The 26,348-nt window shown below is 39.5% G+C and overlaps 1 protein-coding gene across 1 annotated transcript in view; it reads left to right on the forward strand.

The window, feature by feature from the left end:
• Nucleotides 1–26,348, forward strand: part of pclob (piccolo presynaptic cytomatrix protein b) — a 78,531-nt gene that overhangs the window by 49,816 nt on the left and 2,367 nt on the right. Inside the window, exons 23-39 of the mRNA XM_063004354.1 lie at nucleotides 245–1,920; nucleotides 3,295–5,446; nucleotides 9,172–9,260; nucleotides 9,804–9,879; nucleotides 10,004–10,129; nucleotides 12,700–12,808; nucleotides 13,788–13,855; nucleotides 15,253–15,464; nucleotides 15,913–15,963; nucleotides 16,137–16,267; nucleotides 17,920–17,946; nucleotides 19,495–19,588; nucleotides 21,028–21,099; nucleotides 21,992–22,268; nucleotides 22,374–22,568; nucleotides 24,012–24,117; nucleotides 25,229–25,296. Of these exons, the coding sequence (XP_062860424.1) occupies nucleotides 245–1,920; nucleotides 3,295–5,446; nucleotides 9,172–9,260; nucleotides 9,804–9,879; nucleotides 10,004–10,129; nucleotides 12,700–12,808; nucleotides 13,788–13,855; nucleotides 15,253–15,464; nucleotides 15,913–15,963; nucleotides 16,137–16,267; nucleotides 17,920–17,946; nucleotides 19,495–19,588; nucleotides 21,028–21,099; nucleotides 21,992–22,268; nucleotides 22,374–22,568; nucleotides 24,012–24,117; nucleotides 25,229–25,296 (5,529 nt within the window). The remainder of the gene's footprint in view (nucleotides 1–244; nucleotides 1,921–3,294; nucleotides 5,447–9,171; nucleotides 9,261–9,803; nucleotides 9,880–10,003; nucleotides 10,130–12,699; nucleotides 12,809–13,787; nucleotides 13,856–15,252; nucleotides 15,465–15,912; nucleotides 15,964–16,136; nucleotides 16,268–17,919; nucleotides 17,947–19,494; nucleotides 19,589–21,027; nucleotides 21,100–21,991; nucleotides 22,269–22,373; nucleotides 22,569–24,011; nucleotides 24,118–25,228; nucleotides 25,297–26,348) is intronic.

Raw genomic sequence — 26,348 nt, forward strand, 5'->3', positions numbered from 1 at the left:
GCTTTTTCATATTTTTATGTGAATGATCTGGTTATTTACATTCATTTGTTCTTTTTTTTTTTTACCTTTTTACACAGATGCATGCATGTGCCTTCGTGTTCTTCCTCAGTGTTTTGGCTTTGCATCATGCTAGTATGACGAGTGACCTTTTGCATGTGTGCTGGTTTCTTATTTGTAGTCCTTTTAAAAAAAAAATGCTGTGACTGCTCAATAAATTGACTAAAGTGTACATTTTCAACTACAGATGAAGCCCTGGACTTCTCAAAAACAGGAAATATGGCTTTGGCTGGAGTAACCACCTCTCAGTATACTCAGGAAATGTCTTCTGGGGTCAATACTATAGTAACATCATCAACTGGTGGATACTCGTCTGTTACTGCACCCGTACAATCTACTAATGCAATTACTACCCAGCCAGGCTCACTATTTAGTACAACATGCACCAATATAACGGAGGCATATTCAGCACATCACAACCAGGCTTTACCATATGATCTCATAAATAACAGTGGAAGCAGCCAGTCAATGTTTTTGGAAACTGCGCTGTCTAAGGATATACTGCCTGCTGCGCTCGCCAACCTGCTACCCTCATTAACAGCCTTCCCGGAACTGTACAGTGATGCTACCCTTGAGGCCATTGCGGCATCACTTGATGCCCTTGTTTCCCCAAATTTCCCAACTTTGGATGACAGTAAGAGCCAGCAATACCAAGTGGAGCATGAGTTTTTACAATTAGAAAAGCTTAAACAGCTGTGTCTGGCTGAAGAGCTGGAATGGGAGAGACAGGAGATACAGCGTTATCGCGAACAGGAACAGCTAATTGTCCAAAAGGAGCTGGAGGAACTGCAGAGCATAAAACAGCAGCTCCTGTTACAACAGGAAGAGGAACGCAAGGCCCATCTCATTCTGCAACAGGAGACCTTTGCCCAGCAGCAACTGCAGCTTGAGCAAATCCACCATCTTCAGCAGCAGCTACAGAAACAACTAGAAGAGCAGAAGAAATATCCGTATGGTTTTGAATCAAGTGACTTGGATCCCAAATCTTGTAAAGGAGATAATGGCCAGTACTGGCCTGTAAAGGATGACACTGCTATATCGTCTAAGCTCACTGCCCACGACCCTTTTGTTAGCCAAGGTTGGCACACCGCACCTGGTGGTTTTTCAAGGCGAAGTTTTAATGTACTTGACTCAGAAGAAACAACAGAGCAAAAGCCGGTTTCCGAGAAACTGCCTTCAACAACCAAGCAGGACACTGAAGAAAATGTAGAATTTAGCAGCAGAATTTTTTTTGAATGTAGTATGCAGACAGATGATGAGGACGAAGTGGAAAGGCCATACACTGGCAGGAAGAGGAAGAGTAGGAGAAGTGTAGACAGCTGTGTACAGACTGATGATGAAGATCAGGATGAATGGGAAGTCCCCGTTAGGAGCAGGCGCAGGTCTCGCTCTAGCAGATATGCAGATGGTGAAAGGGTCAAGGGCTCCAAAGTATCAAGCATTGCAATCCAAACTGTTGCTGAGATCTCGGTTCAGACAGATTATTCTGGAACCATCACGAGATCACCAGTCCGAGCGCAAGTAGATACAATGGTTGACCTCCACCGAGGCGGACATACAGAGAGCGATTCTGATGTCACCACTGATAAGAGATCGACTTCAGTAGAAGTTGGTGTCAACACCCATCTAAAAACAGACGGTGTTACGATCTCTTCACTACCCAAACCTTCAAAGTCACTGTATTCACCAGTTTCACCTGTATCTCCTGGAAAAGGCACAAGGAAGATGCTTACACCTGAACCACCAAGACACCCCAGTAGCCCAAGGTCATTAAAGGCTTCACAACGATCTCTGTCTGATCCCAAGTGTCTCAGTCCCACGTCTGATGAAAGAATCATGTACCAGTACTCAGATACTGGTTCTGTAAGTCCTTCTTCCTTAACTTTTTTATTAATTAGTTCATTTAAAGTTCTTGGGATCTTATAGAACTTTTTTCTCTTTGCAAGTAAATGATTGGACCAATTTACATTCAGCCATATTAATAATGAATTTGATGGTGTAGAAGAGTAATTAAACTCTAATCTTGTAGCATGGTCTGCTAATTACTAATTAGTGACCATCACTGTTCACAGCCAGTGACTTTTCTGTGCCCTTATAAATACGGCTAGTTTAACAGCACCCATTAAAGAGTTTATAGATCCAATGTCTCTTGAATGTCAGGACGCCAACCTATTTTAAGCATCAGATGCGCAGTTAAGCTAGCATTACTTATATGGGCACAGGGAAGTCACTCACTTTCTTAACCGCTTATCCAGTCAGGGTTGCAATGGGGGTGCTGGAGCCTATCCCAGCTTTTCAATGGGTGCAAGGCACACAGTAACACCCTGGACGGGGCACCAGTCCATCGCAGGGCAGACACATACACACACCCATTCACCTATATGGCAATTCAGTGTCTCCAATTAACCTGCTTGCATGTTTTTGGACTGTGGGAGGAAACCAGAGCTCCTGGAGGAAACCCACGCAGACACGGAAGAACATGCAAACTCCACACAGAAAGGACCCGGACCGCACGGCCTAGGGATCGAACCCAGGAGGCACAGGGAAGTCATCAGTAAAATTAATCATAATCACTAACATGGAATTAGGAGGCCAGATCGCACAGTTAAATGACATGAAATAACATTTTATATATCTCCAAATAATAAAAATATTGAATGTACATATGTTATGATAGACAATAAATCTAAATTATAACAGTTCATCCAACAATGTTTGTGTTCCAATGATTTGGGGAAATGAAGCTTATAGTTGTAATGAATACAAGATTTGATTATTTTAATTACATTTTGGGCGGCACGGTGGCTCAGTGGGTCGCCTCACAGCAAAAAGGTCCTGGGTTCGATCACCAAGCGGGGCGGTCTGGGTCCTTTCTGTGTTGAGTTTGCATGTTCTCCCCGTGTCTGCGTGGGTTTCCTCCGGGAGCTCTGGTTTCCTGCCACAGTCCAAAAACATGCAGTCAGTTTAATTTAAAACACTGAATTGCCCTATAGGTGAATGGGTGTGTGTATGTGTGTGTGTGTCTGCCCTGCGATGGACTGGCGTCCCGTCCAGGATGTTACTGTGTGCCTTGCACCCATTAAAAAGCTGGGATAGGCTCCAGCACCCCCACGCGACCCTAACTGGATAAGCGGTTAAGACAGAGAGTGAGTAATTACATTTTATTGCGGTTGATTTATGTGAAATCAAAACAAATTAAAGACATAACACAATTGCATTTTTTATATTCATTTCCAGAGCAAGGGTTCCCATGGCAGTTCCTCGCTGGGCACCCAAAAGAAAATAAAGCGCACCCTTCCCCATCCACCACCGGAAGAGGACACCATGGTTGGCAGCCTGGGATACAGTACAGGTTCATCCCGGAGAAGAATGTGCAGAAATACAACGATGGCTCGAGCGAAAATTCTGCAAGACATTGACAAAGAATTAGATTTGGTCGAACGAGAGTCTTCCAAACTACGCAAAAAGCAAGCAGAACTGGACGAGGAAGAGAAAGAGATCGATGCAAAGCTGAGATATCTCGAAATGGGAATTAACCGAAGGAAGGAGGCTTTACTGAAAGAAAGGGAAAAGAGGGAGAGGGCTTATTTACAAGGGGTGGCAGAGGAGCGCGACTATATGTCTGATAGTGAGGTTAGTAATAATAGAGAGGCACGGGGAAATAGTCACGGACTTGAACGCCCAAGGACTGCCCCTCAGTCAGAATTTGACCAGTTCATCCCTCCACAGACTGAAGCTGATCCACAGTATGCCCAAATGGGGGGTCCATACTCTCATTATCAGTATGCCTCTCAAAGTGAGACTCCAAGTCACTATTCCCAGCAGACTCTGTATCAACAGCAATCCCTCTATCACCAACAGGTGTCCCCCTATCAGACCCAGTCCATGTACTCATCAGTACCAACACTTAGTCAACAGTCCCAACAAACTGGCTACGACCATGCCTCGCAGCTCCTTTTAATGCAACAGAAATCCTGCCAAAACACCCTCTCTGATTTGGAGCCAAAGATAATGGGTAACTACGAGGTCATACGGCATCAGCCTCTAATAATTGTCCCCACATCCACAGAAAGTGCCTATGGGGTTTCACATCTCGGAGGCAAATATAGTATAGACCTGAGGATGGGTCTTGAGGAACGAGGCAGTATGGCCAGCAGTCCAATGTCCAGCATTTCAGCAGAGTCATTCTACGCAGACATCGAGCACCACAATGCAAGGAACTATGTAATGATTGATGACATAGGTGAGCTAACGAAGAGTTCCACAGGCTTGAGCTCAAGTTTCAGCGTCCCTGATAAGGACATAAGCAAGAGTGACCGGCTGCTCAGAGCTGCAGATGTTCGCCGCACAACAGATGTGACTGACTTCATTGGACCTCTACAGGCTTCCTCCAGGTTACATTCATATGGTAAGCCAGAGGAGGACTCGATGGAGGAGCCGTATGAGTTAAAGCTGCTGAAGCAGCAAATCAAGCAGGAGTTTAGGAGGGGCACAGATGGTCTAGACCAACTCACAGGCCTCCCTCACTACCTTCATGCTGACAGTTTTAGACATTTTCCTAAATCTGAGAAATATAGTATTGGAAGGCTTACGCTAGAAAAACAAGCTGCTAAGCAGCTTTCAGCTTCAGTCCTTTACCAGAAACAGTTGAAGAATAAAAGAACACTAATTGACCCTAAAGTAACAAAGTTTTCCCCTATACAAGAGAGTAGAGACCTGGAACCTGATTACAGCAGCTTTCTGTCCTCTGCTGGTTCAGCAGTAGGTGGACTGTCCAGCAGAGCAAGGCTTTTACAGGATGAGCTCACATTTGGTCTAAGAAAGAACCTGGCTGAGCAGCAGAAATACCTTGGCTCCACACTTAGCACTAATCTGGCTCAGTCACTGAGCCTTGCTCATTCACTTAACCTTGGCCCAAGCTTGAGGTCCTCTCTCCATGAGGATGGCACCTACCCCAGTGGCACCCGGTCAAGACCTTCCTCCAGGCCATCCTCTGTATATGGACTCGACCTTTCAATTAAAAGAGATCTCTCCAGCTCTTCTCTAAGGTTAAAAACAGACGGTGAAGGCATGGAGTCCCAGTTTGGTATAGCAAGGGCAAAACCAACGAGTTTACCGATCAGCCAGAGCAGGGGCCGTATTCCCATTGTGGCCCAGAATTCAGAAGAAGAGAGCCCACTAAGCCCAGTTGGACAACCCATGGGTATGGCGAGGGCATCTGCGGGTCCACTCCCACCTATTTCTGCCGATTCCCGGGATCAGTTTGGGTCGAGTCACTCTTTGCCCGAGGTACAGCAGCATATGAGAGAGGAATCAAGAACACGGGGGTATGACAGGGACATTGCCTTCATTATGGATGACCTACAGGGAGCTATGTCAGACAGTGAAGGTAAATTTGTGATGAGACTTAAAAAGCTTTGATTAATGTGTCTCATGCATGGACGTGTGTTCTGATATTGTTTCATACCTGCTCATATGTCATTGTTTTTATGTAATTGTCTCAATGTATGTTGTATAATATTGTACATTATTATGTTTAACAATTTTTTGCTCTTTTGTTCTGTTTTATTCATACCTAATATATCAATGCTTAAAATATTGATGTATTTAAATATTTTCCCTGCATGTAAGTGCTCTGTTTGTTTCAGTTCTGCTCATTCCTTAAACACTTTCTCTTTTCTCATTCTTGAATATAGGATCCTGTCATTTATAATAAGTGATTAAGTCATTTTTCTTGAATATTATCCAATAATTATTACTAATTTATTATAGAGGATGCAAAGTAAAATATTTGGTAGTTCTCGGTTATATCACTGAAATAAGAATACTTATGAATTTGATCTATTCATTAATGATGACCACCTCCTTGTTTCTACACTCACTGTCCATGTTATTAGCTCCACTTACCATATAGAAGCACTTTGTAGTTCTACAATTACTGAATGTAGTCCATCTGTTTCTCTACATACCTTTTTAACCTGCTTTCACCCTGTTCTTCAATGGTCAGGTCCCCCACAGGACCACTACAGAACAGGTATTATTTAGGTGTTGGATCAATCTCAGCACTGGTGGTGTGACACAGCAGCGCTGCTGGAGTTTTTAAATACCGTGTCCACTCACTGTCCACTCTATTAGACACTCCTACCTGGTTGGTCCACCTTGTAGATGTAAAGTCAGAGACGCTCGCTCATCTATTGCTGCTGTTTGAGTTGATCATCTTCTAGACCTTCATCAGTGGTCACAGGACGCTGCCCACGGGGTGCCATTGGCTGGATATATTTGGTTGGTGGACTATTCTCAGTCCAGCAGTGACAGTGAGGTGTTTAAAAACTCCATCAGTGCTGCTGTGTCTGATCCACTCATACCAGCACAACACACACTAACACACCACCACCATGTCACTGCAGTGCTGAGAATGATCCACCACCTAAATAATACCTGCTCTGTAGTGGTCCTGTGGGGGTCCTGACCATTGAAGAACAGCATGAAAGGGGGCTAACAAAGCATGCAGAGAAACAGATGGACTACAGTCAGTAATTGTAAAACTACAAAGTGCTTCTATATGGTAAGTGGAGCTGATAAAATGAACAGTGAGTGTAGAAACAAGGAGGTGGTTTTAATGTTATGGCTGATCTGTATATATATACAGTATATATATATATATATATATATATATATATATATATATATATATATATATATATATTTGTAAAGGTGATTAATATACACTCTCTAAGCACTTAATTAGGAACACCTGATTATATTTTAAACTACACATATCATGTAGATAAGCGTTCTGGGTATACAATTAATGTCCATGGCCCATCTATTGCACTGTACACTTTATTACCACCAACACAAACTACCATAGAATTAGCATGTTAGTGTAATTACTGAGATGCTGAGAATGGTCCATCAGGGCTGAGGCCCCACAATGGACTGGCATCTTGTCCAGGCTGTGATACTGCTTTCAGGAAACATCTGGACCCACCATGAACCTGACCAAGTGTGGTGGTATTACAAATTTAAATTAAAGACCCGCCAGCTTCATGAAATCTTAAATAGTCATATTTTACACCACTCAACATTGTTTATACTATGCTTTTACCTGGCTAGTCATGATAAGTAAATACTTTTGTTTACAAATCCACTGAAAATGCATTGCTTATGTCACAGCAGGAGTTCCTAGCTGGAAAGTAGAAGGTGAGACTTATTGCACATTTAAAAACCCATTGAGCATATATCAACTCGTTCCATGCGTCTCATAGTCTTGAACGATGGGCATTTCTCTGTGGTGCACCTCAGCCCCATCCTGGTGTTCATGTTCATATTCTGCACTAGGTTACCTCGACATGATCTGATCATATCAACGATGGCACATGCATATCTTTATGCTTACATAACTGTCGTACCATGGCACTGACATGTTGGAATGCCCGATCTCAGTGTGTTAAGATTTAAGTTGAATCCATCAAAGGGTCATAAATTCATACCATGATCAACACATTCTCACACGCAAATGAAAAGTGAAATAAGAAGTAGATTAGTGGTAATCTGGATAAGGTGGCCTGGATATAATGTCAGTATTTAATAGTTTTATAAGTATTGCAAAAGCGGAAGTAAGTTTTACTTTCAACATGTCAGTGATGCAAGGAAACCAGGACGTGATAAGAAACAGGTGATGTGTTTTGGATAAATATGCAGCTGAAGACTTACATAACAAAACAAAATTACAAGAAGTTAAAAGGAAATACGTACGATTTTATAGTCAGCAGCTACCAGTGGTGGGTAATGGTAGCTTAGTGGTTATGGTATTGGACTTTTTAGAAGATTGCTGATTCAAGCCCCAGCACCACAAAGTTGCTACTGTTGGGCCCCTAAACAAGGCCCTTAACTCTCAATTGCTAAAATGTTATATTTAGTCAAAATTGTGTGTTGCTTTGGATAACAGTGAAAACAGTGAAAAATTTACAAGAGTTACGTATAAATACTTGCATGACTGTGTGTGAGATAGGGTATGAGAGCATTGTTAAATTATCAGAAATACGTATTATTTGTAGGTATGAGTAAAAAAAAAAAAAAACGTTTATATATACTGGGGTGGAGTGGGGTGACAAAGTGTAAAGAGCAACAAATGGGCTACATTCTGTAATTGTGTACCCTCAATATTGATCTGTATGCTGGTTTAGCTTGAAAAACAATCAACAGATGTACACAAATCATTCAGTGATTGTAAAAACAGGTCTAATCATAGTGAAATCTTTAAATATGTAAATTAATAGACTAAACTGATGTTACACTTTTTGGCTAAGAACATGAAACAAAAACAAGGGCCCTAAATCAGAACCTTGTAGGACACCATATGCAATTCTTATAGGCTCTGAAAAATCTCTATTGATGCTGACAAGTTGATAATGTGATGTCAGGTTATTAAAAGTTTTTATAAGTAAAAGGTGGTTTAAAAATTACAACTGTGTAGATTTAAACATGGATAAGTTGTTTTTGTTCATAATGTATGATTATATTATAATATTATAATCTGAATTGTGCAGCTATAATCTAATTGATATGTAACTGTAGCTGATTCTTGCCTATCAGATCCTTCAGTAATAGACCAGAGCCTGGTAATCGGCCACCTCAGATCGTAGGCTAGATTTCAGTGTGTTTATTTATTGTTTCTGTGCTGAATTGTAAATAAAGGATCTCATTCTCATGTTTGGCCACTAAAGTTTGAACCAGCAGTGTCTTTTTGTTACACTTTCAATGCATGGTGTGTGAAACAGCTCCTAGTGTGGGGTATCGTTTGCATGCTCTTACATCTGTACATGTGTAGAATCCTGCCTGTCTTTTAGTCATGCAGTGTCATGACCCACACTAGGTCCCATTCTGATTTTCTTGTAAGATCAGCTCAGTTGTTTTTAGAACTTTTGATTTACATCCATCTTAAATAAATGTTCTCAAAATGATTTTTGTACACATATACATAAAACACATGTAGTATAGTATTCATGTGGGTAAAACAGGTCATGTTGGACAATATATTTAGACTTTTTTGTAGTTTTTGTTGTTTTTTAGTGCTACATTAATTTATTTTTGCTTTATTCATCCATAAAGCCTACCACCTGCAGCATGAGGAGACTGACTGGTTTGATAAGCCTCGTGAGGGACGCATTGGACCTCAACCAGGACGTGATAAGAAACAGGTGATTTGACCTGGATGAATGTGCAGCTTAAGACTTACATAACAAAACAAAATTACAAGAAGTTAAAAGGAAATAACTACGGTTTTATAATCGGCAGCTACCAATGGTGGGTAATGCTAGCTCAGTGGTTAAGGTATTGGATTTTTTATCAGAAGGTTGCTGATTTGAGTCCCAGCTTCACCAAGTTGCCACTGTTGGACCCCCTAAACAAGACCCTTAACCCTCAATTGCTCGAATTTTATATTTAGTCACAGTTGTGTGTTGCTTTGGATAAAAGAGTCTGCTAAATGCCACAAATGTAAATTAACAGACTAAATTGATTTAATACTTTTTGCTAAGAACATGAAACAAAAAGGGCCCTTAATCAGAACCTTGTAGGACATCATATTAAATTCGTATAGGCTCTGATGCTAATAAGTTAATGATGTGCTGTCTGGAAAGTTCTAATCCTTTCAACTTTTTACAAAATGTACAAGTCTTTAATGTTTATCTTGTTGATTTATATATGCTGTACAAATACTAATGTTGCATGCTCTGTTACAGATAAAAGCTCTGCATTATCCTTTCCCTCACGCTCGGATCAAGCTGCAGAAAGACCCCCGGGACCACAGTGTCTCAGGTATTCTTTACATGATCACCATTAGCATACAATACAAGTTTTTAATGTGATATGCATTTAAAGTATTTTGCTTTTCATACAAAAGGCTAAATACTAACTTGACTCATTGTGATGTGGTTGTTAGGTGGTGGGTTTGGCGTGCGGGTAGTCGGAGGAAAGGAGATTCCAGGAACTAATGGAGAGATCGGAGCGTACATTTCTAAGCTGTCATCTGCAGGCACGGCTGAGCTGAATGGAAAGCTTTTAGAGGGTAAGATCTTCAAATTTTTGTAAGATATTTCCAAACTGATACATAGTTCAGGGTTCTGACACAGGAGAGATGATGCAGATGTTCTTTTTTTTAAGTATAAACAGAACAGTAAGTGGGTTTACCATCACAGAATAATTAGAAAGCTGCAGAATTTGGGAACAATGTGATATACAGTGTCTATAAATAGATGACACAATGCATTATTATTATTATTATTATTGGGTTCACATGCACTCTGGGAATCAAATTAAGTTTTTTTCACCTCACTTACTTGAATTTTTCTGATTCAGAGTAGAATTCACTGTTCCCTTATTAATGGTTAAGGCTTCCAGGTCCTGATGCAGTAAAGCATCCAAACACCATCATTTAACCACAGCCATTTTTGAAAGCTGGTATAATGTTTTTACTAAGAAATAGTGTTTTTGCTTACTCTCTTACAGTTTGTCATATTTTCAGCAGTGTCCCAGGAGTTTTGGGGATCATCCTGTTTTTTTTTTTTTTATCCCGAGTGTCAGACCAGCATGTTCCACTTGGTTAGCTGGGGTTTTCTCCTGGCTATCCTTTCATAATGTATTACGAACACTGACCTTACATGAGATTAGACAGATCTAAAGGTCTTGATGAGATGTTTCAGATGTTTTCCACTGTTTGCATTTCTTTCCTTCAGGGTTAATGGCTCTCACTGTGTTTCTGTGAAGTCACAGAACCTTTCATGTTACATCTTAAAAGCAGCTGTCAAATATGGGGGTAGTGTGATGGTGTGTAGGACCAAGATAACTTGCTGTTATTAAGGGAATAATGGATTCTAATCCCTGTCAGAAAATTGGTGAGAAAAAATCTAAAGGTCATTTGTCCATAACAAAGGGCTGAGGTGTAATTGGTTTGTGAATTAGGGTAATTTAAAGACCCACCACAGCACACTTTACTGCAACACATTTTACATATATTATTTTGTTATCCTACATGATTTTGCAAGTATTATTGAACTCATCACATTATTTTATTTTAGATTATTTTCTTTTTTTAAAGTTATGTTGTGTTTTTACATTGACAAACCTGAGCTGGTGGTTGGGCTGGTTTATCAGGTCAGTACAGACATGAGAATGATTTTCTTCTGTTGTCTCAGCTGTGGAAGAGGTCCGTAATCAAAGGGCCTATCTCCTGAGGACTCGCTTTCATTTGTGTAAGTGCTGAGGAGTTGGCTCCGGGAGTGATTGCGTTTGCAGTGTTTCATCATCATCATTTATTTGTTCTTGTTCTTTCTTGGTGGACACTTTTCCTCTTATTGAGTGGTGTGTATTAGGAAAGGGAATTCGAAAGGAGTGCTGAGTGTGTGTGTGTGTGTGTGTGTGGCTGTATGCTTTACTAGCAGGACTTATTATGTGCATGGTTTGAGTCTCTAATGACTTTTCAGCTATTTCTAAAATGTTTTTATTGTTAATAAAATAATGAACTAATTTTAAAGACTGGACAGTTCTGTAAGACAGTGGTTCCCAACCACTGTGGGTCATTTGTTAACGCGCCGCACAGAAAGAATAAATTATTAGAGAGCGCTACATCAGCAATGAAAACACTACTTTTTTATGGGTGCTATTGTTTTTAATCACCCCTAGGTTGTAACAGTGTCTCGTTGCAGCAAAAAAAGCTCATTTGTGAGCAGTATAGTTATTCTATTTTAAATCCTCCCGCCCCCACCGGTCCGTGAAATTATATCTTATATGAAACCTGTCTGTGGTGCATAACAGGTTGGGGACCACTGCTGTAACAAATAAGTACAGATGTTTTATACTACATACACCACTACCACCACAAATGTCTACATGTATGCACCTAAAAGTGCAACTTGATATTAAAAATTAAGTTTTAAACCTGAATTTGTATTTATTTGTCCATAGTCAGATTGTGCAGATCTGTAGTAATCACCCATTAGAAATGTATTGATCTTTTATCTTCCAGTAATGTACAAAACTTTTTTAATATTTGGTTGTCCATGCAAGTCAATACACAGTGGGCTGTGTCCCAAACTGCATACTACACAATAATTATTATGCGTTAATACTTATAATACTAACTGATGTACTGATATACTGTTTAATAGCTTTAATAGTGGGTAGAATTGCCAGTTAACTCCTCTATATGTCCCAGTAAGTGAATACTTAGTGAAAGAGAGACCTTTTCTCTTTAGCACAAGCTTGTTCTGTTGTGCATATTGAAGTATCATAAATTATGTATTTAAAAAGCTACATTTATAGATAAATAAATTACATTAAAACTGCACCTTATTTCATTATAAAAGATGTCACCCATGGTTGAAAATTTTTTTTGCAACAAGTAGCAGGGTAAATAAATACAATAAAAGATTATCTATTAAAGGTATGATTAAGCATTAGGAATCCAAACCACAGTTAAACATAGAACCTAAAAACATGAACCTAAACAACAGAGCAAGCCAGCTGAATTATTATTTGATTGTTTGATTGATTTTAGGATGATACACTGTTTGCACCTTTAATATCTGGTCTGTGTGTATTTGATTAAATACATCGTGTTTCTGTTTCTGTTCATTGCAGGAATGCAGGTCCTGGAGTGGAACGGAATCCCTCTGACAGGAAAGACTTATGAGGAAGTCCAGAGCATTGTGTGTCAACAGAGTGAAGAGGCAGATATATGTGTGCGCCTGTAAGATGCAAGTCTTACTTACTTTACACAAAGCTGAAATAAGAAGTTGCAATGTTTAATTTTCCTTTTTTAATAGTAATAATTATTCATGTCAAGCCAGTGACATTAGGAACCTGCACAAAACAAAGTGCAAGATCAGTCCTGACTGTAGTGTAGCACTCTGCCAGGGAGTCCAAGAGAGCAAAAAAATTGACATTCTACTGTCCCACAATTAGGCAGTTATTGTCTTTTGGCTAACTAAATGGAACATGGGCAGCAATATCCAGTATCAAGTGTACTTAGCTGCCCTACAACACTGCATTAGCCACGATAGGACGAGATGCAGTATCTTGATTGGGAGTGAACACATGCAAAGTCTCATCCTCCCAAAATGGTAGATTGTAGCCAGAAGGAACTGGCAACTACAATAAGAAAAAATACAGTGAAAATGGAAAACAGTGAAATGCCCTTATAGGTGCACTGGTTTGGTGCACTGGAACATTGTATTGTTCGGGTGGTGCAGCAGTCTAATGCGCAAGCCAACTAATGCTAAATACCCGAGTTCTCAAGTTGACTCAGTTGACTTGGTGGGATGTCCAACAGACACAATTAAGTATGTCAAATGGGTGGTAAAGGTGCCTGCATGAAAGATGGACGAGATACAGCAGTATGTGGCACTCTGTACAAGATACGGCTCTCTGTGAGACTGTACACGTGCCAGAGGGGGGGTGTGATAGTCTACAGCTCTCCTTGGTCTGGATACGCCTAGATCTAGGAGGAAAAGGGGACAATGCAAAGTAAAACAAAGTAAATAACTAAATAAAAAATGAATTAATTAAATACTTACAGGAAAAACATTAGTTACACTAGGACAACAGTGTTACACTAGGACAAACATGGTTAAAGGTGGCTGGTTTTTCTGTTGCTGTAGTTTACATTGCTAGAGCCAAAATTCTACCAAATAAAATGTAAAATGTTTATTTCTCTGTTTGTGCCATAGAGATTTAAATATGTGCTTAGACTCAGAGAACCTTCAGTGCTTGGAGCTCCAGTCTCATCTAAAACCTGGTAAGTTTCACGTTGTTGTTGCTACACTGTATGACCAAAGGTTTATGGACGCCTTACCATGAGCTTGTTAGACATCCCATTTCAAAAACATGTGCATTAATGCAGAGCTAATACAGTTATAAGCAGTGCTGTGTTTGGACAAGGTCTGGTTTACAGTTGACTTATCAAAAGATCCCAAAGATGTCTAAAGTAGTGGAGGGCAGGGCTGTGTGCACACCACTGGACTTCCTCCACTCCAAACCTGTTAAACATGGACCCTAAAGTGCAAAAAGACATAGTCATGCTCGACCTTACAGCTAATTTAAAGCGAATGTTTTATTTTATATAGTTGATTTTATAGTTAACACCGGTGGGGCTAAAACACCCGAACTGAACAGTTGGAAGGGGGTGTTCACATACTTTTAGCCGTATAGTGTGAGACTTTCTCAGTAATTTAACATTCAGTGCATGTGTGCCTCCAATATGTTGTTTATTTTATCGGTGCATTAGAGCAGCACTGATCTGCTTTTAGATTATTAAAGCATTTGGTGTTCATCTTAAAAAGTTATTTTCTCCATCTGTGATAACACCTGCTGCTGCAGCGATGCTTCTATCAGCTCACTTAATCATATATCAAAGAAAGATGAAGGAAACTAGATTCTCCTAACATGAAAACACAGGAACACCAAACTCAAATTGAACCCGAACAGTCAAAGAACCAAATGAATCATATTTTATATAACTGCATATCTAGAAAACTACAGATCACATTTAATCAACGGTTTTAAAACGTAAATCTGTGTTCTCTTGTAACAGCATGTTCAGCTTTACACTGGAGATGTTTTATTATTAAAATATAATGGAGAGCTACCCAAGTGGCAGAGCGGGATATTACACCCGCTAATCAGTGGCAAGATGCTGAACAACCCGGTTTGAATCTCGACTCTGCTACCGGTCGGCTGGGCACCATCCAGCGGACACAATTGGCTGTGCCTGCAGCAGACACAAATTGGCCACTGTGTCTGCTGGGTGGGGAAATGACCGGACCAGGTGGGTGGGGTTTTCAAACTCTGTGCAAGGACCCTGGTTAGCAGGCCGAGGTGCCTGTGCAGAAGCACGGGTCTAAAGAAGGGATGCGTTGGAGGGCATGTGAGCAGCAATATACCCTCGAACGCAATCAGGGATCCACAGCAGCAGAAGACAAATTGACTACACTAAGAGAAAATTTATAAATAATAATAATGATAATAATAAAAATTCATTAATAGTAATTGTCACGGTAATCTGTTCTTGGAATTTTAGAGACTGTATTATGTTAGCACAATGTTTATAATTTATTAAAAAGCCTAATTGTTGCAATTAACTTAATTGTACACCAAAAAAAACAATACTTTTTTGTATGTGTGTGTGTGTTACAGCTGAACCTCAGCGTTCTCCAGGTGTCGATCCTAACCAGTTGGCTGCGGAGCTGCAGAAGGTTTCTCAGCAGCAGGCTCCCACCTCTGTACTGAGTGTGCTGGAGAAAGCTGGACACCTTCATTCAGCCTCAGCATCTGCTGCTTCCAGTGGAGTGCCCAGCCCCGGGCAGCCCGGATCCCCCTCTGTCAGCAAGAAACGCCACAGCAACAAGGTGTGTGTGTGCATGTGTGTGAGTGTGTGTCAGCTTATGTGTGCATCGTATAGATATAGAAGGGTATATAGATAAATATAAGAAAAACAGTAGAAGAAGTAGCAGGACTTTACAGTGACAGTCATAAGCAATGGCAGTCTGATGAGTGCAGGACTATTTCCAAAGCCTCGGCATCCTGACTTAAACAGTTCGAAATGTTCTCAAGAAGTGATAGGAGGAAAATAGATGAGAGAACCCTATGAAAGGTGTTTTAAAATGTGCAAAGAAACCAGGTACAACATCTAAAAAACTTGAGACTGATCTGGAGTGATGGTTTCAACTAGTACCATACGTCACACGCTGAACAAAACAGAGATCTGTGGACAAATGCCAATGAGAACCCACATCTGTCAATAATAATATTACAGATGTTAACCATACCTTACTTTCTGTCTCTGTTTATTCTCAGTCTGGCGACACTTCAAGATCACAGTCACATCCAATCACAGGTGAAATTCAAGTAAGTCCACATGTCTCCTTTTTATTATTTTTTTTTTTTTTACAATCACAAATAATGATCTATAATGATCTATTAAAGATTGTAATAACTTGAAACATAAATGATATGTATATAACTGTTGTTTAAACATAACTTAATGTCACTTATTATAAAATTTGATAATTTGTTTTTAGCTTCAAATCAATTATGACAAGAATATGGGTAATCTGATCGTCCATGTTCTACAAGCCCGAAACCTTGCACCAAGAGACAACAATGGATATTCAGATCCTTTCGTCAAGGTCTATCTGCTTCCAGGGAGGGGGTGAGTAGTATATATGTGAATGTAAATGTGAGAAAGAACGTAAGAAAGAGAGTGAGAGAGAGACTTTGTTTTATCTGTCTTTGTGTTTTTGTGTGTTCTTGTATGTGTAAATTTATGTTAAATTATAAAGTTTATATGTTTACTATAAAGCCAAAAGTGTGTGGAAATCCAACACCCAAACACCCTGTTTTGGTATCTTTGTTATCAAAATATCTTACTGAAGAGAGACAGTTGAGGTGCATGTCATGTTGGGATTAGATTACCACACTACTGAAAAAGTCAACTTTACCTATTTGGCCATATAGAGTCAAAATAGGGTTGAGGTTAAGACTTTGGAAAAGCAATTTCACAACCTTAATTTAAGCCCAAATTATCCATTCCAAAACAAATTTTGACATGATTTAGGTTAATACCCAACTGCATGCAAGGTTTAATAGGAACTGCTAATCAATTCAGCATTAAGAAGCATCACTGATGCACTCAAATACAAACACATACTGAGTACAATAAAAATTCAGTGTTTATTCAAAACATTAAAAACCAAACACAGCACGCAGTTATTTTTGAAGCTCACTATACACTCAGGTTTATCACATTTACATATCGTTCCACATACTGCTTTTGATCACGGTTCAACAGGTCTGGTCTAGCAAGGTCTCTGGTTCAGGTCCCACCACTGCCAGGTTGCCACTGTTGGGCCCTTGAGCAAGGCCCTTAACCCTAAATGAGTCGCTTTGGATAAAAGTGTCTGCTAAATGTCGAAAATGTAAATGTAGGGTCTTCTCTATCAGCCACGGTGTGTCATTATGCTCACTTCTTTGGTCAATAGTGCCGTGGCTGATGTAAAAAAGACAAATCTAATGACCTGTTTGCTTAGGGGGATTAAAAGTCTTTGATGACTCTCCAGTGCCTAAAAGTGTTTGCTCTGTTGTCTGAATATTGCAAGTTTGATCCTGTATGATGCTATAATAATCTATAGTAATCTATAGTATGGCTGGAAGGAGTAGGAAGGAAGGCATTCTTCTAGCTTTTGTCAGTTAGGTTTCACTATCCTATTTAAACAGCAGCAGTTGTAAAATAGCCAGTGGTTGGCATTATGTGCCAGACTAAATATGTGTAAGCCATTAACCTCTGGTAGCTGCTATGTTGGAGACACCCAGGTAGTGAGTGTTAACATTGACTAAAATAGCCCAAACTTAACAATGTAATGACTTTTTGGCAGGCGGAACTGCAGTAAACACTTTAGAGCAGTAGATGTTAATCTTCCATGATGGTTCTCCTAATTTTGTGTTCAGCTCTGAACCTCAGTGCCTTTGCTTGAGACCCATAATGTCAACAAACAGCAAAATCGATACGGCTCACCAGTGTCAGACCTATAATGGTGTATCTGCTATCTTCTAATGGCATATCTGGAGTGTTTATGAGATTAGGCTGTATTACCTGGCTGATCCACTGGCTGATACTAGGATCTGGTTTCTAACACTTCTTTAGGTGCAAACTCAGGCGATCAGATTTCTTTCCTCTTTACATAGGAAAGGAGGAATTTAATGTCTCTTTTCCTACAATTACCCCCTTTATCTTCTGTTCTTGTATTTTCTGACTGTTTTGTTTGTCCACTTTTGCTTTCCTCACAAATCTCTGGACCGATTCAGCCAAGTCATGGTTGTCCAGAACGCAAGGTAGCGTCGTGCTCCTCCTTTTTTATTTGCTTTTCTTTTTTTAGTATATGTGTTTTTAGGTTGTGTCTAGCGTTCATCAGTGAATAGTCATTCATCTGAGATGTTATCAGTGTGCCTGTGTGTATGTGTGTGTTGTGTACGATGTGTCATCAAAGCTACCTCTCAACAATTTCTACCTCAGAATGATTAGACTACAAGCTCCATTTAGCATTTTGATGCAGCATGAACATGCTATTCATAAAACACCCATATGAAGACAAGTGTTTTGATTTCAAACCCATCGCAGTTGCTCGTGAAAGCTGCTAAATGCTCATTTTTTCATTTTCAGATGCTTAGTCTTGATTACATTTATCAAATGATGATAAATCCTAAGACGTGCATGTCGAGGCATAATTTCATCTCCGACTCTTTGACCTTGTGGTATTGTGCCATCACATGCAAACTGTACTTTATATTCATCAGTATGGCATCATTCAAGCTGTTCATATACTGTATATCACTTATGGAACCTTTGGTTTATTTATCAGTGATATTTTTATTAATAAGTATTTAAGTCAATAACATGACATACACCGATCATCCATAACATTAAAACCACCCCCTTGTTTCTACACTTACTATCCATTTTATCAGCTCCACTTACCATATAGAAGCACTTTGTAGTTCTACAATTACTGACTGGAGTTTATCTGTTTCTCTGCATGCTTTGTTAGCCCCCTTTCATGCTGTTCTTCAATGGTCAGGACTCTCCCAGGACCACTACACCATGTCATTGTCACTGCAGTGCTGAGAATGATTCACCACCTAAATAATACCTGCTCTGTGGTGGTCCTGGGAGAGTCCTGACCATTGAAGAACAGGGTGAAAGCAGGTTTAAAAAGTATGTAGAGAAACAGATGGACTACAGTCAGTAATATGATAAGTGGAGCTGATAAAATAGACAGTGAGTGTAGAAACAAGGAGGTGGTTTTAATGTTATGGCTGATCAGTGTATATTTATATCTATTAACCACAGCTGAAAATACATGCCATGTATAACACTAGTCTAGTATCATGGCATAATACAAACAGAGCAGCTTTTAAATGATTCTCCTTTGGTCAATAATGACATAATACAGTAAAAGTACAGAACAAAGTTTGCAATTGTGAAGGATATTGCTTTATAAAGAAAACCCAGAAAGGGGTGGGTCATGCCTCCCAAATGAAACACAAGGTGAAGCCACATACCAGCGAGAATTGAAAATGAATCCAAGAAAAGAGTATTTGACAAAGTTAGGGGACAATTGCTCATAAATAAAGTGGCCAAAATAACGGAAACAAAGTAAAAAAGGACACAAAATATCTGCAGCCCACAAGAGAGAAAGTAGATAGAACAAGGATAGCACAGAATTGAGAACTGCTTATTACAATATGACAGGCTGCTCCATCCATCTGCGACATCCCAGTTCTTAGGGAACCCTAAGATATATATGAAAAGGTGAATAGAAATATTTTCTATTGTGTGTGTTTAATGTTTGTGTTGTGTTCTTTTTTATGATGACATAACAGTGCTGAGAATAAGAGAAGGACTAAATATGTACAAAAGACCCAGAACCCTGAGTGGAACCAGACTGTTATCTATAAAAACATTCACCTCGAGCAGGTAAACATTATTCATCATGACATCTTGTGTCTTCTCATAGATTTACATGTGAATTTGGTACTGATTCTTGGGGGTAAATAAGCACCTGGAGTAAACATACACAAGGTCAAGAAAAAGTGAAAATGAAATGGTGTAGATTGTTCCTTTTAAAACAGGGGTGTCAACCTCATTTTCACCGAGGGCCACACCTGCATTATGGTGGCCCTCCAAGGGCCGATTGTAACGTATCCTGCTGTGATTGCAGTCGCCTTTTAAGTCTTGGACAATTTGTTGTTTATCTTGGAGGCTAAAGTCTGTCTTTGGTGTCAAAATGGCAAATTTATACTGTATATTTATAATGTATGTTTACATTTATATTGTACTCCTTTACCACAGACACGGCCTCATAACACAAGAGACGCACCACTTTTTCTTCTTGAAGCACAAACTTGTTTTCACTTTCCCATCTTTCACTAAATTTCCTCCTTCTACTTCAGTTTTCTCTTCTTGTACATTTTGGGATGATTTTTAAATATTTCTCCACATCACTTGTTGGAAAACCGCCTCAGTTAAACGCTGCTGTGGAAACACTGCCATCTAGTGGCGGGATGCTGCCACTTTGCGGGTCACAAAATCGGCATACATTGTGGGGGATGCAGTTTATGTACGATTTTACAGTGTATTTTAAGACAATCATACGTCTTGTAAGCTCTCACGGGCCACAAAATGCCGTGGCGGGCCTTGGGTTTGACATGTGTTTTAAAACAAGCAACATTTAGCTGTAATATATTGCGTAATTATTTAATATTTATTTATTTATTGTATATTAATTTAGGTTTGATAAAACTGGCAATGCTGTTAAATGAAGCCGTTTGGGAGCCAACAATGTCTCCAAGCTCAGCGAGTAAACAAAGTTTAATTTGATTAAATTTGTGCAATATCAAGGGTTTAAAAACTGAGGGGCAGAGTAACTTTGTCCAGGTAACAATGTCATAGCCAGTGCACAACAGATTTCCTGCTCATTGCAATGCAGACTTGGAAGTTTAACCCACTGCTTCATAAGATCAGTGCTATCAAAGCTTTGTGTGGGATGGTTTTTTTGTTTCCAGTTCAGTTATGCCCTTAATTTAGAAGACATTAATAAAGATATCTCAGGTCAATATTACTGGGACAAGAATGACTCAACTACAAATTTACACACAAACATGAATACATGCTCACACACAAACTCATATAGGGAATTACTGACAGAACTAACAGGCATGACAATGCAGCTTAATTTAGCTAAAATGCATCTTAATTAAAAACACTGGATCTGGACACTTTATTATTCAAACCTAGTTGCAGAATTTCTTTTTGCAGTGGAAGATTGAAGATCCCTAAAGGCTGTTGATGTGAGAATGAGTGTGAGAGATGTCGGCCCATGACTAATTTAATGTGTGGTTTTGTTTAACTTTCAGCTGAAGAGAAAAACCCTGGAGGTGACAGTGTGGGACTATGACAGATACTCCAACAACGATTTCCTGGGAGAAGTGAGTGCTGCTTGTGTTGCTTGTTAGCATCCTGATTCAGCGTGTCAAAACACTTCAGATGCCAGAAGAATGAATTATTTATAGGAGTTTTTAGAATGAATTTTGTGTTAAACACAAACTGCACAAACTTTCTCTTAAAGCGGAAGGTCATAAAAAGCCTTCAAAGCATTAGTTCATCCCACAGTCTGTGAAGTATGGTAAAAATGTTGTTTATTACATCGTATCGAATCTCAGCTCTGCCATCCGGCTGGGCTGGGCGGCCACATGAACAACGATTGGCTGTTGTTCACAGGGTTGGAAAGCCGGACCAGGGTTCCTCATGACTGGTGCAATTACAACCTCTGCTGGCTGACTGATGGGGCCTGTGTAGAGTTGGGGAATAATGCCGATCAGGGTGTGGCTCTCCGTGCACAAGGCTGATCCGTATATGAACTCACCTCGTGCAGGTAAAAAGATGCAGTCGGTACTGCTCACGTGTTGGAGGGGGCGTGTGTCAGTTGCAAAGCTCCTCAGTCAGTGTAGGGTTGTGTCGGTAGAGGTGAAGCGTAAGGCAATTAGGGTAAGTGGATACGACTAGATTAGGGGAGAAAATTGGGGGGAAAATTCTGAGAAAAAGAGAAAAAAAATCTTGTTTATTTCGCCCTACAGTTTTTATTTATTTATTTATTTATTAACCCACAAGAAACCTATAAAGCCTTGGAAGCCTAGAAAAAATGTGACAAGTGTGACAAGAGCTCATAAGGTGGTAAAAGCTACACATTTTGAATATATTAGGCTTTCAAATGACAACACAAATGTTAGAATTAGTTCTGGCAAATATTCTCCGTTTAACTGCTTACTTCAGCTTTAATTACAGTATGTACTAAGGAACCGTATTGATTTTGTGTTGCAGGTGCTGATCGACCTATCTAACACTGCTCAGCTAGACAACCTGCCTCGCTGGCACCTCTTAAAGGAACAGAGTGAGAGTATACACCATGGAAGAGCACATCCACCACAGGGCGGCGGAGGATCGGGTGGCCAAGAAAGCCAAGGAGGCCCGGGAGGTCAGGGAGGCCCTGGTGGATTGGGTGGACCTGGGGGCACAGGAGGGCAACCGAGCGAACAGTCCCCTAAAACGTCTGTCATCAAGAGCAGAAGTCATGGCATCTTTCCTGACCCGGCTAAAGGTACAATTCTTTGGAGATTGGGTTGGGGTGCTGAACTGGACGATACTTTATTTCTTTATCAAGGACACACGCACAGTATTTCAACATGAAATATTTCTGTTTCAGATACCCAGGTCTCTACCATTGAGAAGTCCCACAGTAGTCCTGGCAGCTCAAAATCCTCATCAGAGACTCACCTGCGCTCTCACGGACCCTCTCGCAGCCAGAGCAAGAGCAGCGTTACTCAGGCTCACCTGGAGGATGCTGGGAATGCCATCGCTGCCGCAGAGGCCGCAGTGCATCAGTCCCGCTTCCAGCCAAGTAACCCTTCCATTTACCCATGAGCACACAGCTAATCTTTGTGTTTATCTTTCTCTCTCCTCGTCTTCTCACCTGCCTTTCTTCTTAGTCCCTAATGTTTTGTAGTCATTTTTTACTTCATTTAAATAGCAAAAGTTCAAACATTGGGTTTTAAATTACACACATTTGAATAGAATTTATTATAGTGTATTTATACTGGATGCAACATTGTTGCCTCAATTCTATTTTCAGCTTAATTGTATTATTATTTTTATTGTTAATTCAGCTTAAGCTTAATTTCAATGCCAACAATGTGCTGACTACTATATCATACGTTGTCAGTGTTGTAAGATATCTACATGAGGTGAGGAGCCTCACTTGTTCTCTGTGTTTGGGTCCTTCAAGAACCCTGGTGTCCTCCTATTTCCCCCAAAATCTACAGAAGGTGGTTTGATTGCTACAAATTGTTCTGTGATGGATTGGTATCCTGTGCGGGGTGTAATCCTGTCTTGTGACCTACTTTGCTTCACCTTACAGTCCATTACTGGATGTGTTAATTAAACACACTATATAATAGCAAACAATAGCAATACTAATATAATCCTAATACATTTATTTTATTAAGGCTACAAATCATACAGTATAAATACTATAATATAGTATTCACAGCAGTATTTGTTTCTTTATAGTGGCAAATAAACTCAGGTTTCAAATTAAAAGAGAATGACATGAACATAAAGCAGGTCCAATCATGCTTAGTTTGCATAATTAGCCCATTATTTCACTTCTCTTATGAGTGCACCACCAACTCTTCTCACTTTGTGTTGTCAGTAATGCTCTCACCTCCCGTCACTATATATTTCCAGCTCTGAATGAAAATAAATGAGTTCAGGCTGCTTTGTCACGTTGCATCATTGCTTGTCCTGTTCATCCTGTCACCTGTTGTTTTGTGTTTCCTGACATTCTTATATGATGGTAAATAAAATCCTCTTTACGTCAAAGTTACGTAGACATAATGTAGCACATTGATTTCTACTCTTCTGCATGTTAAATAGCTTCTAGTCAACTTAAGTCAGCGCAGACGACACAGACAGTCGTAAAAGAAATAGTTTAATTCTGTTAAATGTAGCAAAACATAAAACCAAGAACTAAAACTACATCTAATAAACTGTGAATACAATTCAATGTCATGATAGTTTGACAATCCCATTATTCTAATGTTACTTTGTTGTTTGGTTGGGCGGCACGGTGGCTAAGTGGGTAGCACTGACGCCTCACAGCAAGAAGGTCCTGGGTTCGATCCCCAGGTAGGGTGGTCCGGATATATGGATATATGGATGGATGGATGGATAGATAGATAGACTTTGTTGTTTGGTTATTAATTTGCATTAGAAAATATGCATATTAAGAAGGTGCATAAAGTGTTGACCACTGTTTAATAGTTTCATGTTTTAACATCCACAGGCAGAGGAGGGCACATGCTGAATGATGGGGATGGCTATACTCTGGACAGTGAGGATTGCACAGGCACTAATACAGTGGACAGTGCTATATTTCAAGTCCCTCAGCTGTAAGTCCAATCATTTACCTTGTTTCTGCTCTGTTTATTATTCACTAGAACAGGGGATAAAGTAAAAGTGCAATAAATAAGATTTAATGGTAATGGCACTGATGCAGATTACTGGTTTGATTCACAGGTCTCTTTCCTTTCTTTCACTTTAAACAGAATATTCTATGATTTTATGTATTGAGACCCCAATTTCACATTTTCTTGTTTTCCCTTTTATATGGATATGGGGCGGAGGTTGTTTGCATGTTCTTCCCGTGTCTGTGTGGGTGTCCTCCAGGAACTCTGGTTTTCTTTCACAGTACAAATTCAGTGAGGTGAATTGGAGATACAAAATTGTCCATGACTGTGTTTGACTTTAAAGACTTAAACTGATGAATCTTGTGTAACCAGTGATTATCTGTCCTGTCATGAATGTAACCAAAATGTGTAAAACATGACATTAAAATCCTAATAAATAAATGATTAAATAATATGTATATGAAAGCTCTGACTATCGCCCAATACCAAATTAATAGCAAATGTCACAGGCAAGTGATAATGGCACATATTATGACACTTCATATCACACATTCACAGATGGCATGTTTCTTTTGTTATATCAGTTAACGTTACATAGGTTGACAGCATAAAATATGGCTGAATGCATTTATAACCAGTATACTTTATCACTCAACCCATATTCAGTATGATACCTGTGAATTCCCTCTGCTATTTTAAAGAGGTGCGTTCTCATGGTCAATTTATTTATTTATTTACATCTAAATTGGTAATCGCTGATTTTTTCTTGTCCCAGTTTGGTGGGCTGAATAGACATGCTACACACATTAACACATGTCAAGGTATTTTTTATTCCTTATAGAGTCATTCTTTAGGTTTACTTTAATTCGCTATGCATATTTATGACAAAGCAGTTAACCTTTTACCTTATTCATCATTTAAAATAATGTTTTAATAGATTCAGTCCTTTATATCACAATACAGCAGATTCATATTAATGGAGCCGCTATTTTGTCACATTTATAGACTAACAAGGCAAAAAGTTCAGTATCTTTTCCTTAACATTTATATGCAGAATGTTCTTGAATGTTAATGTGTTTTTTTTGTCCGTTAGAAAAACAATTCCTAATGGTTTGGATAAGAGAGGCTCTGAATCCCTGAAGAATCTACACGACTCAGAAAGTAAGCAGTAACAGTCACACATTTATATTCATCAGGCAGTTTTATGTAAAATATTCAGTCTGATGTACTCCCAAAGAGGCAGTTGTAGTCTAGTGGTTAAGGTACTGGACTAGTAATCAAAAGGGCACTGGCTTAAGCCCCACCACTGCCAGGTTGCAGCTGTTGGGCCCTTAAGCAAGGCCCTTAACCCTCAATTGCTCAGACAGTATACTGTCACTGTCATTGTTTGGTCTTTACGCTAGTGGCAATGTGGCAACACAACCTACATACATGTACTCACTACTTTATTAACATTCAAAAGCAATTTGGAATATACACCAACACAGCTGTGGCCAAATGGATTTGGTTGCACCCAGACTACTGTTCTCAATCACTCTCTAACTAACCTGAAAGAAATGAGGGGGATTAATGTAAACAGTGTTTATGTTTGCTAAATATAATTTACTAGCCACATTTTATTGACAGTTTAGGACACAAATGCTTTTTAAGCACAGAATATGGATAAATCTATGGACCTGTTGCAGACCAATAGAGGGCATATCCGCTGTGCCCCTAAGGTTAAATGAACATAATATCCCACGGCTGTTTATGATTCTAGTAGCCTGTCAGGTTAACAAATACAGCAGTCTCCTCATCCATTTTACTATAACAGTGCTAGTGTCACTGCTTTACTCTGCTGAATTATTCATTATAGTAAAGAGTGTATGAGCGTGTGTCTGCATCTCAAGAGATGTTAGGAACAGGAGACGAGCTGCAGTCTGCCAGTCAGTACACAGTAACCTTGCTCTGACAGATACAAAGACCAAGCCCTTCCATAAAGAGTGTATATATACATGTATATGGAAATTTAAGTCATAGTTTTACATGTTATAATTGGATAATAAAATAACTAAAAGTGCAAACTTCATGTCTTTGGTGTCAATTTGTCAATAAGTGGGTATTCACTGCCTGTACACTAGAGGTCACTATATACCATGTTCTATTCCATTTAAAACGTTACCTTAAAGTGTACGTGGTTGTGCAGCTGAGTGTTTTAAGGACCTAGGTTTAAT

Source organism: Trichomycterus rosablanca, chromosome 11 (assembly GCF_030014385.1).
Source record: "Trichomycterus rosablanca isolate fTriRos1 chromosome 11, fTriRos1.hap1, whole genome shotgun sequence".
Classification (NCBI taxonomy): Eukaryota; Metazoa; Chordata; class Actinopteri; order Siluriformes; family Trichomycteridae; genus Trichomycterus; species Trichomycterus rosablanca.